The sequence below is a fragment of the Notothenia rossii genome, assembly GCF_949606895.1.
Source record: "Notothenia rossii genome assembly, chromosome: 6".
Taxonomy (NCBI): domain Eukaryota; kingdom Metazoa; phylum Chordata; class Actinopteri; order Perciformes; family Nototheniidae; genus Notothenia; species Notothenia rossii.
In genome coordinates, this window is record NC_136909.1 from 212,625 (window position 1) to 233,834 (window position 21,210).

Sequence of the window (21,210 nt, forward strand, 5' to 3'; positions counted from 1 at the left end):
GTGGGTCTGTGTATTAGGTGATTACAGACAGGATATAAAATATAATCATATTATATGTTATTATTATATTTGACCTTCACCTGGTTTACCTCATGTTTATTCATGTGTGAGTTTCTTTATTCAATAATAAAGATATGTGTTTTACTTTATAACAAAGCTTCACATCAATCATTCACCAGTATTTATTACTTCAGTAAGGCTTATGAGCTGTAACTGGTTCAATATGAATATATGACGTGAAAGCAGGAGTCTGGTTATTATATGCTTTAATGTCTCCTAAAAAACACATCACACTGAAGTCTGTAAATAGTCCAACATGTGAGGAAAACAATGTGTGTACATTACATCACATCACATGTTACTTGTCAGACGCTTTTATTCAAAGTGACTCACATAAGATGGACTTTTATTAATCCATTTTAATGGACTTTTTAATTAATCACATACTGAATACTGTGGACAATCTCCACTGGAGCACTTTGTCGTGTCTCAGGGACACGACGACATGCTGACTGCAGTGGGGTTTGAACGGTTTGAACCTGTGACCATCTGATCCCCAGACCAAGGCCTTAACCACTGCGCCACACGCCTCCCATGTATATATATATATATATACTGTATATATATATACACACACAGTATATATATATATATATATATATATATATATATATATATATATATTTGTAATATATACATCAGTATATATATTGATGGATATTATATTATATATATATATATATATGTAATATTTACTACATATTCTTCAGACTGAGGGGACATGATGACTGATGGAAATATTAAAGAATGGAAATAAAATGTGATTCAGTAAAACTAGAGCACTGATTTGGAGATTTTGTCTAAAAACACTGCTCCAACATTTCCCATAATGCAACTATCATTTATAACACTGCTCCTACATTTCCCATAATGCAACTATCATTTAAAACACTGCTCAAACATTTCCCATAATGCAACTATAGTTTCATTGGTCGGCTCTTGGAGCTGATGGACAGCCAATCAGATGTCGGGCAGCACTCCTCGCTTATTATTGGTCTAAAGGCACACCTCCACTCTGATTGGACGACTCTGTCTGTGCGCCCTGATTGGCCAGCTGGGCGTAGAGGCGGGACCTCAGGAAGCGTGGGTAGCTGTCGCCCTCCATCAGGCCGAAGACCTTGGCCTGGGCCTGCTGGAAGGAGGCGGGGTTAGCGCCCAGACGCAGGCCCTGATTGGTCGATTCTCTGACAGACGAGTCCACGTTGACCTGGAGATAGACAGCAGAGGGTCATATGACCAATCAGAGGACAGATCACAGGACTAATCAGAGGACAGCTAACAAGACCAATCGGAGGACCAATCAGATGTCTCACCTGTCTCGTGTTGGAGTCTGTCTACAGGTAGATGTCTCACCTGTCTCTGTCTACAGGTAGATGTCTCACCTGTCTCTGTCTACAGGTAGATGTCTCACCTGTCTCTTGACTCTGTCTACAGGTAGATGTCTCACCTGTCTCTGTCTACAGGTAGATGTCTCACCTGTCTCTTGACTCTGTCTACAGGTAGATGTCTCACCTGTCTCTGTCTACAGGTAGATGTCTCACCTGTCTCTTGACTCTGTCTACAGGTAGATGTCTCACCTCCTCTGTCTACAGGTAGATGTCTCACCTGTCTCTTGACTCTGTCTACAGGTAGATGTCTCACCTGTCTATTGACTCTGTCTACAGGTAGATGTCTCACCTGTCTCTGTCTACAGGTAGATGTCTCACCTGTCTCTGTCTACAGGTAGATGTCTCACCTGTCTCTTGACTCTGTCTACAGGTAGATGTCTCACCTGTCTCTGTCTACAGGTAGATGTCTCACCTGTCTCTTGACTCTGTCTACAGGTAGATGTCTCACCTGTCTCTGTCTACAGGTAGATGTCTCACCTGTCTCTTGACTCTGTCTACAGGTAGATGTCTCTCCTGTCTCTGTCTACAGGTAGATGTCTCACCTGTCTCTGTCTACAGGTAGATGTCTCACCTGTCTCTGTCTACAGGTAGATGTCTCACCTGTCTCTTGACTCTGTCTACAGGTAGATGTCTCACCTGTCTCTGTCTACAGGTAGATGTCTCAACTGTCTCTTGACTCTGTCTACAGGTAGATGTCTCACCTGTCTCTTGACTCTGTCTACAGGTAGATGTCTCACCTGTCTCTTGACTCTGTCTACAGGTAGATGTCTCACCTGTCTCTTGACTCTGTCTACAGGTAGATGTCTCACCTGTCTCTGTCTACAGGTAGATGTCTCACCTGTCTCTTGACTCTGTCTACAGGTAGATGTCTCTCCTGTCTCTGTCTACAGGTAGATGTCTCACCTGTCTCTGTCTACAGGTAGATGTCTCACCTGTCTCTGTCTACAGGTAGATGTCTCACCTGTCTCTGTCTACAGGTAGATGTCTCACCTGTCTCTTGACTCTGTCTACAGGTAGATGTCTCACCTGTCTCTGTCTACAGGTAGATGTCTCACCTGTCTCTTGACTCTGTCTACAGGTAGATGTCTCACCTGTCTCTGTCTACAGGTAGATGTCTCACCTGTCTCTTGACTCTGTCTACAGGTAGATGTCTCACCTGTCTCTTGTCTCTGTCTACAGGTAGATGTCTCACCTGTCTCTGTCTACAGGTAGATGTCTCAACTGTCTCCTGACTCTGTCTACAGGTAGATGTCTCACCTGTCTCTTGACTCTGTCTACAGGTAGATGTCACACCTGTCTCTGTCTACACGTAGATGTCTCACCTGTCTCTGTCTACAGGTAGATGTCTCACCTGTCTCTTGACTCTGTCTACAGGTAGATGTCTCACCTGTCTCTGTCTACAGGTAGATGTCTCTCCTGTCTCTGTCTACAGGTAGATGTCTCACCTGTCTCTTGACTCTGTCTACAGGTAGATGTCTCACCTGTCTCTTGACTCTGTCTACAGGTAGATGTCTCAACTGTCTCTTGACTCTGTCTACAGGTAGATGGCTAGCCTGTCTCTTGACTCTGTCTACAGGTAGATGTCTCACCTGTCTCTTGACTCTGTCTACAGGTAGATGTCTCACCTGTCTCCTGTCTCTGTCTACAGGTAGATGGCTAGCCTGTCTCTTGACTCTGTCTACAGGTAGACGTCTCAACTGTCTCTTGACTCTGTCTACAGGTAGATATCTCACCTGTCTCTTGACTCTGTCTACAGGTAGATGTCTCACCTGTCTCTTGACTCTGTCTACAGGTAGATGTCTCACCTGTCTCTTGACTCTTTCTACAGGTAGATGTCTCACCTGTCTCTTGACTCTGTCTACAGGTAGATGTCTCACCTGTCTCTTGACTCTGTCTACAGGTAGATGTCTCACCTGTCTCTGTCTACAGGTAGATGTCTCAGCTGTCACCTTTCTCTGTCTACAGGTAGATGTCTCACCTGTCTCTTGACTCTGTCTACAGGTAGATGTCTCACCTGTCTCTGTCTACAGGTAGATGTCTAAGCTGTCACCTGTCTCTGTCTACAGGTAGATGTCTCATCTGTCACCTGTCTCTGTCTACAGTTAGATGTCTCACCTGTCTCTGTCTACAGGTAGATGTCTCAGCTGTCACCTGTCTCTGTTTACAGGTAGATGTCTCAGCTGTCTCCTGTCTCTGTCTACAGGTAGATGTCTCAACTGTCTCTTGACTGCCTACAGGTAGATGTCTCAACTGTCTCTTGACTCTGTCTACAGGTAGATGTCTCAACTGTCTCTTGACTGTCTACAGGTAGATGTCTCAGCTGTCTCCTGTCTCTGTCTAGAGGTAGATGTCTCAACTGTCTCTTGACTCTGTCTACAGGTAGATGTCTCAACTGTCTCTTGACTGCCTACAGGTAGATGTCTCAACTGTCTCTTGACTCTGTCTACAGGTAGATGTCTCAACTGTCTCTTGACTGTCTACAGGTAGATGTCTCAGCTGTCTCCTGTCTCTGTCTACAGGTAGATGTCTCACCTGTCTCTTGACTGTCTACAGGTAGATGTCTCACCTGTCTCTTGACTCTGTCTACAGGTAGATGTCTCAACTGTCTCTTGACTGTCTACAGGTAGATGTCTCAGCTGTCTCCTGTCTCTGTCTAGAGGTAGATGTCTCAACTGTCTCTTGACTGTCTACAGGTAGATGTCTCAGCTGTCTCTTGACTCTGTCTACAGGTAGATGTCTCACCTGTCTCTTGACTCTGTCTACAGGTAGATGTCTCACCTGTCTCTGTCTACAGGTAGATGTCTCACCTGTCTCTTGACTCTGTCTACAGATAGATGTCTCACCTGTCTCTTGACTCTGTCTACAGGTAGATGTCTCACCTTTCTCTTGACTGTCTACAGGTAGATGTCTCACCTGTCTCTTGACTCTGTCTAGAGGTAGATGTCTCAACTGTCTCTTGACTCTGTCTACAGGTAGATGTCTCACCTGTCTCTTGACTCTGTCTACAGGTAGATGTCTCACCTTTCTCTTGACTGTCTACAGGTAGATGTCTCACCTGTCTCTTGACTCTGTCTAGAGGTAGATGTCTCAACTGTCTCTTGACTCTGTCTACAGGTAGATGTCTCACCTGTCTCTTGACTCTGTCTACAGGTAGATGTCTCACCTGTCTCTTGACTGTCTACAGGTAGATGTCTCACCTGTCTCTTGACTCTGTCTACAGGTAGATGTCTCACCTGTCTCTTGACTGTCTACAGGTAGATGTCTCACCTGTCTCTTGACTCTGTCTATAGGTAGATGTCTCAACTGTCTCCTGGCTCTGTCTACAGGTAGATTTCTCAACTGTCTCCTGACTCTGTCTACAGGTAGATGTCTCACCTGTCTCTGTCTACAGGTAGATGTCTCAACTGTCTCCTGACTCTGTCTACAGGTAGATTTCTCAACTGTCTCCTGACTCTGTCTACAGGTAGATGTCTCACCTGTCTCTGTCTACAGGTAGATGTCTCAACTGTCTCCTGACTCTGTCTACAGGTAGATTTCTCAACTTTCTCCTGACTCTGTCTACAGGTAGATGTCTCACCTGTCTCCTGTCTCTGTCTACAGGTAGATGTCTCACCTGTCTCGCTGCCGCCGTGCTGACGAACTCCTGGTAGATTTTCCCAGCCCTGGCGGCCATCTTGCTGAGGGGGTATGTCCTCTTGAACCTCTCGACAGCCAACCAGAAGTCCAGGTTCTCCTCACTGAACTCTGACCTCAGGAAGTGACGGAACACAGCCAGACCGTCTGACCAATAAGAAGAGAGCAAGAAGGCCGATCAGCCAATAGAGACGGACGGAGACAAACAGGTAGTATAGACAAACAGGAAGTGGTGCAACCTACACTGATTGGTCAGCAGAGCCTCCAGACTCTCGGCCCACCTCAGGACCTCCCGTGTAGACGGTCTGAAAAACAGAACCAACACTACCTTAGACTCGGACCAGAAGGAACCAGTAAGAGCCAGTAAGGACCATCAGGAACCATCAGGAACCAGAAAGAACCAGTAAGAACTAGCAGGAACCATAGGATACATCAGGAACCAGCAGGAACCAGCAGGAACCATCAGGAACCAGTAAGAACTAGCAGGAACCGTCAGGATACATCAGGAACCAGCAGGAACCACCAGGAACCAGTAGGAACCATCAGGAAATACCAGGAACCAGTAAGAACTAGCAGGAACCATCAGGATACATCAGGAACCATCAGGAACCATCAGGAACCATCAGGAACCAGCAAGAACCAGTAAGAACCATCAGGAACCAACAGTAACCATCAGGAACCAGCAGGAACCAACATGAACCATCAGGAAACATAAGGAACCATTATGAACCACCAGGAGCCAGCAGGAACCATCAGGAACCACTAGGAACCACCAGGAACCACCAGGAACCAGCAGGAACCAGCAGGAACCATCAGGAACCACCAGGAACGAGGAGGAACCATCAGGTTTCTGGTGTGGCGGTCCCCTCAGAACACAGTTTCCTACCTGTTGTTCCTCAGAGCTTTCTCCAAACTATTGCCATGGAAACAGGTGCTGTTTTTCCGTCGCCGTAGAAACAGCAGGTGACTCCGGACGTCCGCAGCTCTAAGACAACAGGAAGTATGTTAGTGTTTGTTTGTTTGTTTGTTTGTTTGTTTGTTTGTTTGTTTGTGTGTGTGTGTGTGTGTGTGTGTGTGTGTGTGTGTGTGTGTGTACATACAGACTCTTGGTCTTCTTCCTCAGTTGAAGGTCTCCAAACTCGGCATCCTAATAAAAAAATAACTGTCAGCCTTCTGCTGGTCTGTACTGGTCTGTACTGGTCTGTACTGATCTGTACTGGTCTGTACTGATCTGTACTGGTCTGTACTGGTCTGTACTGGTCTGTACTGGTCTGTACTGGTCTGTACTGGCCTGTGCTGGCCTGTGCTGGCCTGTGCTGGTCTGTACTGCTCTGTACTGATCTGTACTGGCCTGTGCTGGTCTGTACTGATCTGTACTGGTCTGTACTGGTCTGTACTGATCTGTACTGGTCTCTACTGATCTGTACTGGTCTGTACTGGTCTGTACTGGTCTGTACTGATCTGTACTGGTCTGTACTGATCTGTACTGGTCTGTACTGGTCTGTACTGGTCTGTACTGGTCTGTACTGGTCTGTACTGGCCTGTGCTGGTCTGTACTGGTCTGTACTGGTCTGTACTGATCTGTACTGGCCTGTGCTGGTCTGTACTGATCTGTACTGATCTGTACTGGTCTGTACTGATCTGTACTGGTCTGTACTGGTCTGTACTGATCTGTACTGGTCTGCACTGGTCTTTACTGGTCTGTACTGGTCTGTACTGATCTGTACTGGTCTATACTGATCTGTACTGGTCTGCACTGGTCTTTACTGGTCTGTACTGGTCTGTACTGATCTGTACTGGTCTATACTGGCCTGTACTGGTCTGTACTGGTCTGTACTGATCTGTACTGGTCTGTCCGATGCGATGCGCATCTCGATACGTTGCCAACGATACGATACATTAACGATAAATTTGAAGCACCGGGCGATGCGATACTATTCAGCCCTGTTTGATTCAACATCATGCGATTCGGGGCGATGCGATTCGGGGCGATGCGATTCGGGGCGATGCGATACGGGGCGATGTGATACGGGGCGATGCGATTCGATTAGGGGCGATGCGATTCGATTCGGGGCGATGCGATGTGATTCGGGGGCGATACGATGTGATTCGGGGCGATACAATGCGATTCGGGCCGATACGATGCAAAATAATGATAAAATTCAATATGGTACGATAGAGGATTTAGTTTTATTCCTTTTATGCAGCAATTCATGAATTAACAAAAAAGTGCTTTACACATTTGGTTCTCTCTACTAGTACTGCGCATTGCATCATGCTGCTTCTTTTTTACCTTAAAAACCAACACTTGGACCTTTTACAAACTGGCCTTTTCACAAGTGTAGTGCTGTTCTCTGTCTCCAGAGTACAGTACCTCACAGTTACACAATTTAAGGATGCATTGCCCAGGATTAACAATGTGCAGATAACAGCTACCATAGAGCAATGCCCATACAGCTGCTGCCTGATGTGCTTAACACTCAGAGGCTGACTCACCAGGGAGCAGGAAGCAGTGGTTTCTATAGGAACAATAAAGAGAAGAACCTTTCACACACAGCTCTATCATAACTGCTCACAGTGAGGAAGACATCTAAACTGTGATTGGCCGTCACAGGCTGCTGTAAGCTAAACACCTCTCTCTCTGAGAGAACACCTCACTGAGTGATTTCACTCTGTCTCACTTTTAGGTTTCTCTTCTCAGCCGCAGACCCCATGTCTCCTCTTTATGTGCGTCGCTAAGTTCCTCGTACTACTTGTGTACTTTAAAGCGGCACGGCATCGTTTATAATTTGCGAGCGATTTTTCAAGTAGACCGTCTTTCTTGAACAATCCGAATTGTTGCTAAACGTTTGATTTGTAGGTATTTTTGGGAGTGCTGTGTTTCTCTCTCTCCTCGACTTCATGTGTGTTGATAACTGAGACTCTCGGCCTCCGTAGTGTTTCTCTCTCTCCTCGACTTCATGTGTGTTGATAACTGAGACTCTCGGCCTCCGTAGTGTTTCTCTCTCTCCTCGACTTCCTGTGTGTTGATACCTGAGACTCTCGGCCTCCGTAGAGTTTCTCTCTCTCCTCGACTTCCTGTGTGTTGATACCTGAGACTCTCGGCCTCCGTAGTGTTTCTCTCTCTCCTCGACTTCCTGTGTGTTGATACCTGAGACTCTCGGCCTCCGTAGAGTTTCTCTCTCTCCTCGACTTCCTGTGTGTTGATAACTGAGACTCTCGGCCTCCGTAGTGTTTCTCTCTCTCCTCGACTTCGTGTGTGTTGATAACTGAGACTCTCGGCCTCCGTAGTGTTTCTCTTTTTCCTCGACTTCGTGTGTGTTGATAACTGAGACTCTCGGCCTCCGTAGTGTTTCTCTTTTTCCTCGACTTCATGTGTGTTGATAACTGAGACTCTCGGCCTCCGTAGTGTTTCTCTTTCTCCTCGACTTCATGTGTGTTGATAACTGAGACTCTCGGCCTCCGTAGTGTTTCTCTTTTTCCTCGACTTCGTGTGTGTTGATAACTGAGACTCTCGGCCTCCGTAGTGTTTCTCTTTTTCCTCGACTTCATGTGTGTTGATAACTGAGACTCTCGGCCTCCGTAGTGTTTCTCTCTCTCCTCGACTTCCTGTGTGTTGATAACTGAGACTCTCGGCCTCCGTAGTGTTTCTCTCTCTCCTCGACTTCATGTGTGTTGATAAATGAGACTCTCGGCCTCCGTAGTGTTTCTCTTTCTCCTCGACTTCCTGTGTGTTGATAACTGAGACTCTCGGCCTCCGTAGTGTTTCTCTTTCTCCTCGACTTCCTGTGTGTTGATAACTGAGACTCTCGGCCTCCGTAGTGTTTCTCTTTCTCCTCGACTTCATGTGTGTTGATAACTGAGACTCTCGGCCTCCGTAGTGTTTCTCTCTCTCCTCGACTTCATGTGTGTTGATAACTGAGACTCTCGGCCTCCGTAGTGTTTCTCTCTCTCCTCGACTTCATGTGTGTTGATACCTGAGACTCTCGGCCTCCGTAGTGTTTCTCTTTCTCCTCGACTTCATGTGTGTTGATAACTGAGACTCTCGGCCTCCGTAGTGTTTCTCTCTCTCCTCAACTTCATGTGTGTTGATACCTGAGACTCTCGGCCTCCGTAGTGTTTCTCTTTCTCCTCGACTTCATGTGTGTTGATACCTGAGACTCTCGGCCTCCGTAGTGTTTCTCTTTCTCCTCGACTTCCTGTGTGTTGATACCTGAGACTCTCGGCCTCCGTAGAGCAAAGCAAAGATCAAAGATCGTCTCTGCTGAGTGCTGACAGGATGAGGGGATAATATATGAATGAATATTTTTTTGTACCGATGCAAAGACGCTACAATCGATGCATTGCAAGTTCAACCCGAACTGTAGCCGATGTACTCTCTTTCAACCGGCGCACTCGCATCTTCAACGTTTATGCCGGTGCACCGATGCGAATCGGTGAATCTTAACATCTCTAGTCTTCCTCAGTTGAAGGTCTCCGAACTCCTAATCAAACAAAACAAAACCAACCTTCAGCCTTCTGCTGGTCTGAACTGGTCTGTACTGGTCTGTGCTGGTCTGTGCTGGTCTTTACTGGTCTGTACTGGTCTCTGCTGGTCTGTACTGGTCTGTACTGGTCTGCACTATTCTGTACTGGTCTGTACTGGTCTGTGCTGGTCTGTGCTGGTCTTTACTGGTCTGTATTGGTCTCTGCTGGTCTGTACTGGTCTGTACTGGTCTGCACTGATCTGTACTGGTCTGTACTGGTCTCTGCTTTTCTCTGCTGGGCTGGTCTGTACTGGTCTGTATTGGTCTCTGCGGGTCTGTACTGGTCTGTACTGGTCTCTGCTGGTCTGCACTGGTCTGTACTGGTCTCTGCTGGTCTGTACTGGTCTATACTGGTCTGTACTGGTCTGTACTGGTCTCTGCTGGTCTGTATTGGTCTGTACTGGTCTGTACTGGTATCTGCTGGTCTGTACTGGTCTGTACTGGTCTGTACTGGTCTCTGCTTGTCTCTGCTGGGCTGGTCTGTACTGGTCTCTGCTGGTCTGTACTGGTCTCTGCTGGTCTCTGCTGGTCTGTACTGATCTGTAATGGTCTCTGCTGGTCTGTACTGGTCTGTACTGGTCTCTGCTTGTCTCTGCTGGGCTGGTCTGTAATGGTCTGTACTGGTGTCTGCTGGTCTGTACTGGTCTGTACTGGTCTCTGCTGGTCTGTACTGGTATCTGCTTGTCTCTGCTGGGCTGGTCTGTACTGGTCTGTACTGGTCTCTGCTGGTCTTTACTGGTCTGTACTGGTCTCTGCTTGTATCTGTACTGGTCTGTTGTGTCTGTACTGGTCTCTACTGGTCTGTACTGGTATTTGCTGGTCTGTACTGGTCTCTGCTGGTCTGTACTGGTCTGTACTCGTCTGTACTTGTCCCTGCTGTTCTGTAATGATCTCTGCTGGTCTGTACTGGTCTGTACTGGTCTCTGCTGGTCTGTACTGGTCTGTACTGGTCTCTGCTCGTCTGTACTGGTCTGTACTGGTATCTGCTTGTCTCTGCTGGGCTGGTCTGTACTGGTCTATACTGGTCTCTGCTGCTCTGTACTGGTCTCTGCTGGTCTTTACTGGTCTGTACTGGTCTCTGCTTGTCTCTGTACTGGTCTGTTTTGTCTGTACTGGTCTCTACTGGTCTGTACTGGTATTTGCTGGTCTGTACTGGTCTCTGCTGGTCTGTACTGGTCAGTACTCGTCTGTACTTGTCTCTGCTGTTCTGTAATGATCTCTGCTGGTCTGTACTGGTCTGTACTGGTCTCTGCTTGTCTCTGCTGGTCTGTACTGTTCTGTACTGGTCTCTGCTTGTCTCTGATGGTCTGTACTGGTCTTTACCTTGGTGCCGTTGAGCAGCAGCAGCATCTGGTGCAGAGACCCCCCCTCTCTGGTGAGCTGTTTCCTCAGGGTGTTGATGGAGGGGCAGCAGGGGGTGGGGCCTTGGGGAGCGGGACCTGGGGAGGGACGGGTCAGCTGGTGGATGGTGGAGTCGGACAGGAAGCGGGGCGATCGAGGCTCCAGCAACAGGGAGCCCTCAGAGAGAGAGCGGCGCAGCACTGGAACAAAACATGTAAACCACATAATCAAATTAATCAGGATTGTCAAAGACCCCATCAGGATTATAAAGACCCCATCAGGATTATAAAGACCCCCATCAGGATTATAAAGACCCCCATCAGGATTATAAAGACCCCCATCAGGATTATAAAGACCCCCATCAGACGGTACCGCAGCATTAGGTCTAAAACCACCAGACTCAGAGTGTTATGATCCGTATTAGTTTTCCCTGTTTTATTTTGTCCCGGCTAGATCTGTCTTTGTTTTCCTGTTTTATTTTGAAAAGTGTTCAACCCCCTTCCTGTCTCTGTGTCCCCTCCTACCTGCTTACCTGATGGTGTTCACCTGGTGCTCCCCCTGTGTTTCTCCTCCCTCCCCCCTGTGTTTCTCTTCCCTCCCCCCCTGTGTTTCTCCTCCCTCCCCTCCAGTTTATCTACACTGTAGAGAGGGGGGGTCTCACATTGGGCAGACTAGAGTCCAGCTCAGATCAAACATTTACAATAAACTGAGAAAATACATGTATTTAATAACAAACATCCTCTGCTCACCCTCTGTCTGAAACCAGAGACCAGTCTGCTCTGATTGGTTAGCTGGCCAGCTCTGTTGTGATTGGTTAACAGCTTAGAGATGTCCCGCCCCTTAGCCTATCACGTACAATGTGTTGGAGCGCTAGCCAATAGGAGCGTGTTATCTGACCTGTGAAGCTCAGCTCCTCCTCTTCATCACTCTCCTTCAGGATGAAGGGGGCGTTGGTGTTCTCTGATGTCTCCGAGGCGCTCTCCCCCTCCCCCTGCTGGCGCTCTTCTCCCCCCCTCCCCTCACCCCTCTCCTTCCAGACCGGAATCCTGATGCTGGAGGGGGGCCGAGGGAGGAGAGAGGGGAAGGTCCTGGAAGGGGATGAGGAGGAGGGGTAGGTGGGGAGAGAGGGGAGGTGAGAGGTAGGGGAGTAAGGAGAGGAAGCTCTGAGGGAGTCACAGAGGGGGGAGAGAGGGGGGGAGGGACGACCGAGAGAGAGGACGCCGAAATCTGACGGGAGGTCTGGGAGCTGGAGGGGGGGGGAGTAGAGACAGGGTGGAGTGGGGTTATTGAGGTTATTACAGTTCAAACTAACCACACATGGTCTCATGTGCCATCGGAGCCACACACAGCGAGGAGCTCTGAAGGAGTGTGTGAGGGACTGGTGTCCAAGTGTTCATGAAGGAAGAAGTGTTACATTGATAAACTCACACGAGTAGGTTGCTACTGTTGCTGTGTGTCTGTTTGTGTTGTTGTTTGTTGTCATTGTTGTGTTGTTCCTAATGTTTTTGGTATTGTTTAAAAATATTGTCTAAAATATTGAAAGAAAAAATAACTACTCATCAGAACTGGGGGAGGGTCTGATGCCAGGGGGGGGTCTGCAGGTATGTGTCTCACCTGGTGGGTGTGTCCCGTCTCCGTGGCGACCAGCTGCAGCTGTATGTTGTCATGGAGACAGAGGCTGACCCTCAGCTGCTGATTGGAGCTGAACGCCTCCAGACTGAAGACCCAGAGGGAGCCGGACAGGAAGTGGATCTGCAGCGGGGCAGAGGACACTGCGCACACAAACATTATTATTATCATACAATCACAGTGTGTGTGTGTGTGTGTGTGTGTGTGTGTGTGTGTGTGTGTGTGTGTGTGTGTGTGTGTGTGTGTACCCTCTCTCAGCTGTAGTGTGTTCAGGTACACAGGACTCTGCAGGACGTTACAGCGCCCGGCTTCATCCTCTCTGGTGAAGAGCAGCAGGTCGCTGTAGATCAGCACCGTCACCTGAAATACACACACTGTTTGTGTTTACAGTGTGTTTGTGTTTACAGTGTGTTTGTGTTTGTGTTTACAGTGTGTTTGTGTTTACAGTGTGTTTGTGTTTGTGTTTACAGTGTGTTTGTGTGTACAGTGTGTTTGTGTTTGTGTTTACAGTGTGTTTGTGTTTACAGTGTGTTTGTGTTTGTGTTTACAGTGTGTTTGTGTTTACAGTGTGTTTGTGTTTACAGTGTGTTTGTGTTTGTGTTTACAGTGTGTTTGTGTTTACAGTGTGTTTGTGTTTACAGTGTGTTTGTGTTTGTGTTTACAGTGTGTTTGTGTTTACACTGTGTTTGTTTTTGTGTTTACAGTGTGTTTGTGTTTGTGTTTACAGTGTGTTTGTGTTTACAGTGTGTTTGTGTTTGTGTTTACAGTGTGTTTGTGTTTACAGTGTGTTTGTGTTTACAGTTTGTTTGTGTTTACAGTGTGTTTGTGTTTGTGTTTACAGTGTGTTTGTGTTTACAGTGTGTTTGTGTTTACAGTGTGTTTGTGTTTGTGTTTACAGTGTATTTGTGTTTACAGTGTGTTTGTGTTTACAGTGTGTTTGTGTTTGTGTTTACAGTGTGTTTGTGTTTACAGTGTGTTTTTGTTTACACTGTGTTTGTGTTTACAGTGTGTTTGTGTTTACAGTGTGTTTGTGTTTACAATGTGTTTGTGTTTACAGTGTGTTTGTGTTTACACTGTGTTTGTGTTTACACTGTGTTTGTGTTTACAGTGTGTTTATGTTTACAGTGTGTTTGTGTTTACAGTGTGTTTGTGTTTACAGTGTGTTTGTGTTTACAGTGTGTTTATGTTTACAGTGTGTTTATGTTTACAGTGTGTTTGTGTTTACACTGTGTTTGTTTTTGTGTTTACAGTGTGTTTGTGTTTGTGTTTACAGTGTGTTTGTGTTTACAGTGTGTTTGTGTTTACACTGTGTTTGTTTTTGTGTTTACAGTGTGTTTGTGTTTGTGTTTACAGTGTGTTTGTGTTTACAGTGTGTTTGTGTTTGTGTTTACAGTGTGTTTGTATTTACACTGTGTTTGTGTTTGTGTTTACAGTGTGTTTGTGTTTACAGTGTGTTTGTGTTTACAGTGTGTTTGTGTTTGTGTTTACAGTGTGTTTGTGTTTACAGTGTGTTTGTGTTTTTGTTTACACTGCGTTTGTGTTTGTGTTTACACTGTGTTTGTGTTTACAATGTGTTGTGTTTGTGTTTACAGTGTGTTTGTGTTTACACTGTGTTTGTGTTTGTGTTTACACTGTGTTTGTGTTTACACTGTGTTTGTGTTTACAGTGTGTTTGTGTTTACAGTGTGTTTGTGTTTGTGTTTACACTGTGTTTGTGTTTACAGTGTGTTTGTGTTTACAGTGTGTTTGTGTTTACAGTGTGTTTGTGTTTACAGTGTGTTTGTGTTTGTGTTCACACTGTGTTTGTGTTTACAGTGTGTTTGTGTTTACACTGTGTTTGTGTTTAAACTGTGTTTGTGTTTGTGTTTACAGTGTGTTTGTGTTTACAGTGTGTTTGTGTTTACACTGTGTTTGTGTTTGTGTTTACAGTGTGTTTGTGTTTACAGTGTGTTTGTGTTTACACTCTGTTTGTGTTTACAGTGTGTTTGTGTTTACACTGTGTTTGTTTTTACAGTGTGTTTGTGTTTACAGTGTGTTTGTGTTTGTGTTTACAGTGTATTTGTGTTTACACTGTGTTTGTGTTTACATTGTGTTTGTGTTTACATTGTGTTTGTGTTTACACTGTGTTTGTGTTTACAGTGTGTGTTTGTGTTTACAGTGTTTTTGTGTTTACACTGTGTTTGTGTTTACAGTGTGTTTGTGTTTGTGTTTACAGTGTATTTGTGTTTACACTGTGTTTGTGTTTACAGTGTGTTTGTGTTTACATTGTGTTTGTGTTTACACTGTGTTTGTGTTTACATTGTGTTTGTGTTTACATTGTGTTTGTGTTTACACTGTGTTTGTGTTTGTGTTTACAGTGTGTTTGTGTTTACACTGTGTTTGTGTTTACATTGTGTTTGTGTTTACATTGTGTTTGTGTTTACATTGTGTTTGTGTTTACACTGTGTTTGTGTTTACATTGTGTTTGTGTTTACATTGTGTTTGTGTTTACACTGTGTTTGTGTTTACAGTGTGTTTGTGTTTACAGTGTGTTTGTGTTTACAGTGTGTTTGTGTTTACACTGTGTTTGTGTTTGTGTTTACAGTGTGTTTGTGTTTACACTGTGTTTGTGTTTACAGTGTTTTTGTGTTTACACTGTGTTTGTGTTTACAGTGTGTTTGTGTTTACAGTGTATTTGTGTTTACACTGTGTTTGTGTTTACATTGTGTTTGTGTTTACACTGTGTTTGTGTTTACATTGTGTTTGTGTTTACACTGTGTTTGTGTTTACACTGTGTTTGTGTTTACATTGTGTTTGTGTTTACACTGTGTTTGTGTTTACAGTGTGTTTTTGTTTACAGTGTGTTTGTGTTTAAAGTGTGTTTGTGTTTATACTGTGTTTGTGTTTACAGTGTGTTTGTGTTTACAGTGTGTTTGTGTTTGTGTTTACACTGTGTTTGTTTTTTTACAGTGTGTTTGTGTTTACAGTGTGTTTGTGTTTACACTCTGTTTGTGTTTACAGTGTTTGTGTTTACAGTGTGTTTGTGTTTACAATGTGTTAGTGTTTACAGTGTGTTTGTGTTTACACTGTGTTTGTGTTTACACTCTGTTTGTGTTTACAGTGTTTGTGTTTACACTGTGTTTGTGTTTACAGTGTGTTTGTGTTTACACTCTGTTTGTGTTTACAGTGTGTTTGTGTTTACAGTGTGTTTGTGTTTACAGTGTGTTTGTGTTTACACTCTGTTTGTGTTTACAGTGTGTTTGTGTTTACACTGTGTTTGTGTTTACACTGTGTTTGTGTTTGTGTTTACAGTGTGTTTGTGTTTGTGTTTACAGTGTGTTTGTGTTTACAGTGTGTTTGTGTTTGTGTTAACACTGTGTTTGTGTTTACAGTGTGTTTGTGTTTGTGTTTACAGTGTGTTTGTGTTTACAGTGTGTTTGTGTTTGTGTTTACAGTGTGTTTGTGTTTACAGTGTGTTTGTGTTTGTGTTTACAGTGTGTTGGTGTTTACAGTGTGTTTGTGTTTACAGTGTGTTTGTGTTTGTGTTTACAGTGTGTTTGTGTTTACACTGTGTTTGTGTTTACAGTGTGTTTGTGTTTACAGTGTGTTTGTGTTTGTGTTTACAGTGTGTTTGTGTTTACACTGTGTTTGTGTTTACAGTGTGTTTGTGTTTACAGTGTGTTTGTGTTTGTGTTTACAGTGTGTTTGTGTTTACACTGTGTTTGTGTTTACACTGTGTTTGTGTTTACAGTGTGTTTGTGTTTACAGTGTTTGTGTTTACAGTGTGTTTGTGTTTACACTCTGTTTGTGTTTACAGTGTTTGTGTTTACAGTGTGTTTGTGTTTACAGTGTGTTTGTGTTTACACTCTGTTTGTGTTTACAGTGTTTGTGTTTACAGTGTGTTTGTGTTTACAGTGTGTTTGTGTTTACAGTGTGTTTGTGTTTACAGTGTGTTTACCCGTGCAGGCAGCTGGTTGGACTGGTGGAGAATCATCTCTTCAGACATCAGCAGAGTTCTGTCAGGACTGCACAGATCCAGAGGCTGAAACGAAAACAACAACATGTAAACAACAACACAGAAAAAACATGGGGGTTATCCAGTCTCTGATTGTGTTACGTTATTATGAGAGTGCTCTCATACTTGTTTGAATCTGAAATCGTATATATATATATATATATATATATATATATATATATATATATATATATATATATATATGTGTGTGTGTGTGTGTGTGTGTGTGTGTGTGTGTGTGTGTGTGTGTGTGTGTGTGTGTGTGTGGTCATGAACACATCTGTCCATCAGACAGAGGGCTAATGTGCCTCCTGTCATCATTAATGGACGTCTCTTTAAAATGACCGCTCAGAGGAGAGGAGTTCTCATTTCTCTAACCGCCTGCTGCTTCCCCTCCTCTCTCCTCGGTTCCCCTCCTCTCTCCTCGGCTCCCCTCCTCGACTCCTCTCTCCTCGGCTCCTCTCTCCTTGGTTCCCCTCCTCGACTCCTCCACTCACATCTCCTGTGGGCGGGACTAAGGCACGAGGATAGGAGTCGAGGATAGGAGTCGAGGAGGGAAATTAGAGAAATGAGAAGCCTTCATGGAAACAAAAACATGGATAAACAACACCATGGATAAACAACAACAACCACAGGGGGGTTTCTGACCTGCACAAACACGGGGAAGATGAGAGTTTTGGAGGCGGGGCTGCTGTAGGGCCCGTAGGAGCAGGGCACGTGTGATTGGACGATGGTGCAGTTCTGGTAGTTGCCGTAGTTACCGGGGTGGTTGGATGAATTGGAGGTGGGGGGGGGCAGCGTGCAAGTGAAGGGGCGAGGGTCCGGCAGGAGGTGCTGCCCCCTGTTGGGATGGGTCTGGTACAGCCGGCCTACAGAAGATTATTCATCACTTATTTATATGATCAAATATTATAATATTATATATTACTTATAGTATATCATAATGTAATACATTTATGTATTGTTTATATATATGATGACCTTACCGATGGCCCCCTCCCTGTCCTGATAAACTGACTGCAGCAGCTGAAACACACACACACACACACACACACACACACACACACACACATATCTTATATTATTAATATCAGCATAAAACAGTCTTCAGTAGGCGCAGCCCCATTGTTAAGCCCCGCCCCCTGACTCACCTGTCCCCCAGGATCGACAGCTGACAGGATGATGTAATTGTCTCCGTGTGATGATGTCACACGGGTTCCCTTCAGTGTGGCTGTTCGAGGCGCATAATCCTTATGCTCCTGATGGTCCTGGTGGTCCTGATGGTTCTGATGGTCCTGATGGTTCTGATGGTCCTGATGGTTCTGATGGTCCTGCTGGTTCTGATGGTCCTGCTGGTTCTGATGGTCCTTCCTGTCCCTCCACAGCGAGCCCAGAGCTCCCAGGCCGGACCTGACCCCTGACCCCTGACCCCGGCGGCGGCCATGTTTACTGTGGGCAGGGTGAGGCAGCAGCTTCCTGCCTGTTGTCTAGGAGACGGGGAGGAGACATCAGCTAAAACTAGCAGTAACGTAGCTGAGGTTAGTACAGTAGAAGTAACGTAGCTGAGGTTAGCACACTAGCTGTAACTTGGCTGAGGTTAGCACACGAGCTGTAACTTGGCTGAGGTTAGCACACTAGCTGTAACTTGGCTGAGGTTAGCACACTAGCTGTAATTTAGCTGAGGTTAGCACACGAGCTGTAACTTGGCTGAGGTTAGCACACTAGCTGTAACTTGGCTGAGGTTAGCACACTAGCTGTAATTTAGCTGAGGTTAGCACACTAGCTGTAACTTGGCTGAGGTTAGCACACTAGCTGTAACTTAGCTGAGGTTAGCACACTAGCTGTAACTTAGCTGAGGTTAGCACACGAGCTGTAACTTGGCTGAGGTTAGCACACTAGCTGTAACTTAGCTGAGGTTAGCACACTAGCTGTAACTTAGCTGAGGTTAGCACACTAGCTGTAACTTGGCTGAGGTTAGCACACTAGCTGTAACTTGACTGAGGTTAGCACACTAGCTGTAACTTAGCTGAGGTTAGCACACTAGCTGTAACTTGACTGAGGTTAACACACTAGCTGTAACTTAGCTGAGGTTAGCACACTAGCTGTAACTTGGCTGAGGTTAGCACACTAGCTGTAACTTGGCTGAGGTTAACACACTAGCTGTAACTTAGCTGAGGTTAGCACACTAGCTGTAACTTAGCTGAGGTTAGCACACTAGCTGTAACTTGGCTGAGGTTAGCACACTAGCTGTAACTTGGCTGAGGTTAGCACACTAGCTGTAACTTGGCTGAGGTTAGCACACTAGCTGTAACTTGGCTGAGGTTAGCACACTAGCTGTAACTTGGCTGAGGTTAGCACACTAGCTGTAACTTGGCTGAGGTTAGCACACTAGCTGTAACTTGGCTGAGGTTAGCACACTAGCTGTAACTTAGCTGAGGTTAGCACACTCGCTGTAACTTAGCTGAGGTTAGCACACTAGCTGTAACTTGGCTGAGGTTAGCACACTAGCTGTAACTTGGCTGAGGTTAGCACACTAGCTGTAACTTGACTGAGGTTAGCACACTAGCTGTAACTTGGCTGAGGTTAGCACACTAGCTGTAACTTGGCTGAGGTTAGCACACTAGCTGTAACTTAGCTGAGGTTAGCACACTAGCTGTAACTTAGCTGAGGTTAGCACACTAGCTGTAACTTGGCTGAGGTTAGCACACTAGCTGTAACTTGGCTGAGGTTAGCACACTAGCTGTAACTTGACTGAGGTTAACACACTAGCTGTAACTTAGCTGAGGTTAGCACACTAGCTGTAACTTAGCTGAGGTTAGCACACTAGCTGTAACTTGGCTGAGGTTAGCACACTAGCTGTAACTTGGCTGAGGTTAGCACACTAGCTGTAACTTGGCTGAGGTTAGCACACTAGCTGTAACTTGGCTGAGGTTAGCACACTAGCTGTAACTTGGCTGAGGTTAGCACACTAGCTGTAACTTGGCTGAGGTTAGCACACTAGCTGTAACTTAGCTGAGGTTAGCACACTAGCTGTAACTTGGCTGAGGTTAGCACACTAGCTGTAACTTGGCTGAGGTTAGCACACTAGCTGTAACTTGGCTGAGGTTAGCACACTAGCTGTAACTTAGCTGAGGTTAGCAAAGCAGCTGTAGCTTAGTTTTATGAATATTAGACATGACACACACTCACCTGGCTGTGAGGGCGGAGCTCAGGTAACCCTCTCCACACCACCAACACTATCTGAGAGGAGCAGCTCCTACAAACACACACACACACACACACACACACACACACACACACACACACACACACAGTTAAATGTAAATAAAGAGAGACAGGAAACAGGAAGTGAGACTCTGGAGAGGGGGGGGGTTACCTGATGGCGTGGGCGAGGTCGACGCACTGCCAGGTTTCTACAGGAAGTGAGTCCAGCTGCAGGACCGAGTCGCCCTGACGCAGCCCGGCAGCCTGGGCTGGGCCTCCTGAGGACATCACATAGTATTATTATTATTGTTATTATTATTGTTATTATTATTGTTATTATTATTGTTATTATTATTGTTATTATTATTGTAGACATTCCCATCTCTGTTTTACAGCTGTTTTCGTCGGCCTGAATTGTTTTGTGTTCAGTTGTTGTAACTGTGTTCATGCTGCCCTCGTGGCCAGGTCGCTCATGAAAAACAGATTTCAATCTCAATGAGACTTTTACCTGCTATAATAAAGGATATATATAAATATATATTGATGCCTGGCATAGTTAAAGTTCCTCACCGGGCTCCACAGCCTGGACTCTCACCGGAGCGTCGCAGCAGATCGTGAAGCCAAAACCATCGTCCCCTCGAGACACACTCACCTGTACACACACACACACACACACACACACACACACACACACACACACACACACACACACACACACACACACACACACACACACATACACACACACACACACACACACACACACACATACACACACACACACACACACACACACACACACACACACACACACATTAATATACACTTTCAACAGGACTTCTCTAGTTGTCTGATCACTGGAGGCTTGAGAGGAAAGTAAAGGGGGGGGAGTTCATTTGAAGGTTACTTTAAAGTTGAGGCTTTTTCTGTGGGGTAAGTGGTTTCTGGGGGGGGGGGGGGGTGAATGTAACCATGACTGTGCAAACAAGACAGAGGAAAAGGTCTTCAGCTCTACACAAAGGAAGGTAAATGTCCCTGAGTTCAGTCTGACAGTCTGATATTAAAAACAGCGGGGGGGGGGGGGGGGTGGTCAGAGGGTTCACATGCTCAGTGAATAATAATGCTAACACTGAAGTTATTATATCCCTCTGGCTGCTGTTCACACCATCAGTTTACAGTCTGCTCCTCTAACCCCTTCTTTCAAAAAGGGAGGCGGGGCTAGTGATGATTCTCTCCTGCAGTCCGAACTGAGGGCTCAAAAACACCTTCTGAAGCAGCAGAGGGGTTATGTGCCCTGCGTCTGGCCTCTCAGGCTACGCACACCTACTGTGTGAACAGAAAAGAATACAGGGACCCTGTTCAAACACACACACACACTTAAACTCACACACACTCAAACTCACACACACACACACACACACACATTCACACTCACA

General features: G+C 45.5%; 1 protein-coding gene across 1 annotated transcript in view; it reads right to left on the bottom strand.

The window, feature by feature from the left end:
* Positions 1–249: 249 nt before the first annotated feature.
* The window catches only part of LOC307045002 (regulator of G-protein signaling 3-like), a 22,431-nt gene continuing 1,470 nt past the window's right edge, over positions 250–21,210 (bottom strand). The window contains exons 2-17 of the mRNA XM_079690458.1: positions 20,345–20,426; positions 19,947–20,052; positions 19,760–19,826; positions 17,722–18,057; positions 17,557–17,596; positions 17,219–17,439; positions 16,514–16,597; positions 12,826–12,937; positions 12,563–12,720; positions 11,846–12,194; positions 10,931–11,148; positions 6,182–6,228; positions 5,968–6,066; positions 5,325–5,386; positions 5,062–5,228; positions 250–1,267 (exon numbers count right to left, since the gene is read on the bottom strand). Coding sequence (XP_079546584.1) covers positions 1,049–1,267; positions 5,062–5,228; positions 5,325–5,386; positions 5,968–6,066; positions 6,182–6,228; positions 10,931–11,148; positions 11,846–12,194; positions 12,563–12,720; positions 12,826–12,937; positions 16,514–16,597; positions 17,219–17,439; positions 17,557–17,596; positions 17,722–18,057; positions 19,760–19,826; positions 19,947–20,052; positions 20,345–20,426 — 2,367 coding nt within the window. The 3' untranslated portion in view covers positions 250–1,048. The remainder of the gene's footprint in view (positions 1,268–5,061; positions 5,229–5,324; positions 5,387–5,967; positions 6,067–6,181; positions 6,229–10,930; positions 11,149–11,845; positions 12,195–12,562; positions 12,721–12,825; positions 12,938–16,513; positions 16,598–17,218; positions 17,440–17,556; positions 17,597–17,721; positions 18,058–19,759; positions 19,827–19,946; positions 20,053–20,344; positions 20,427–21,210) is intronic.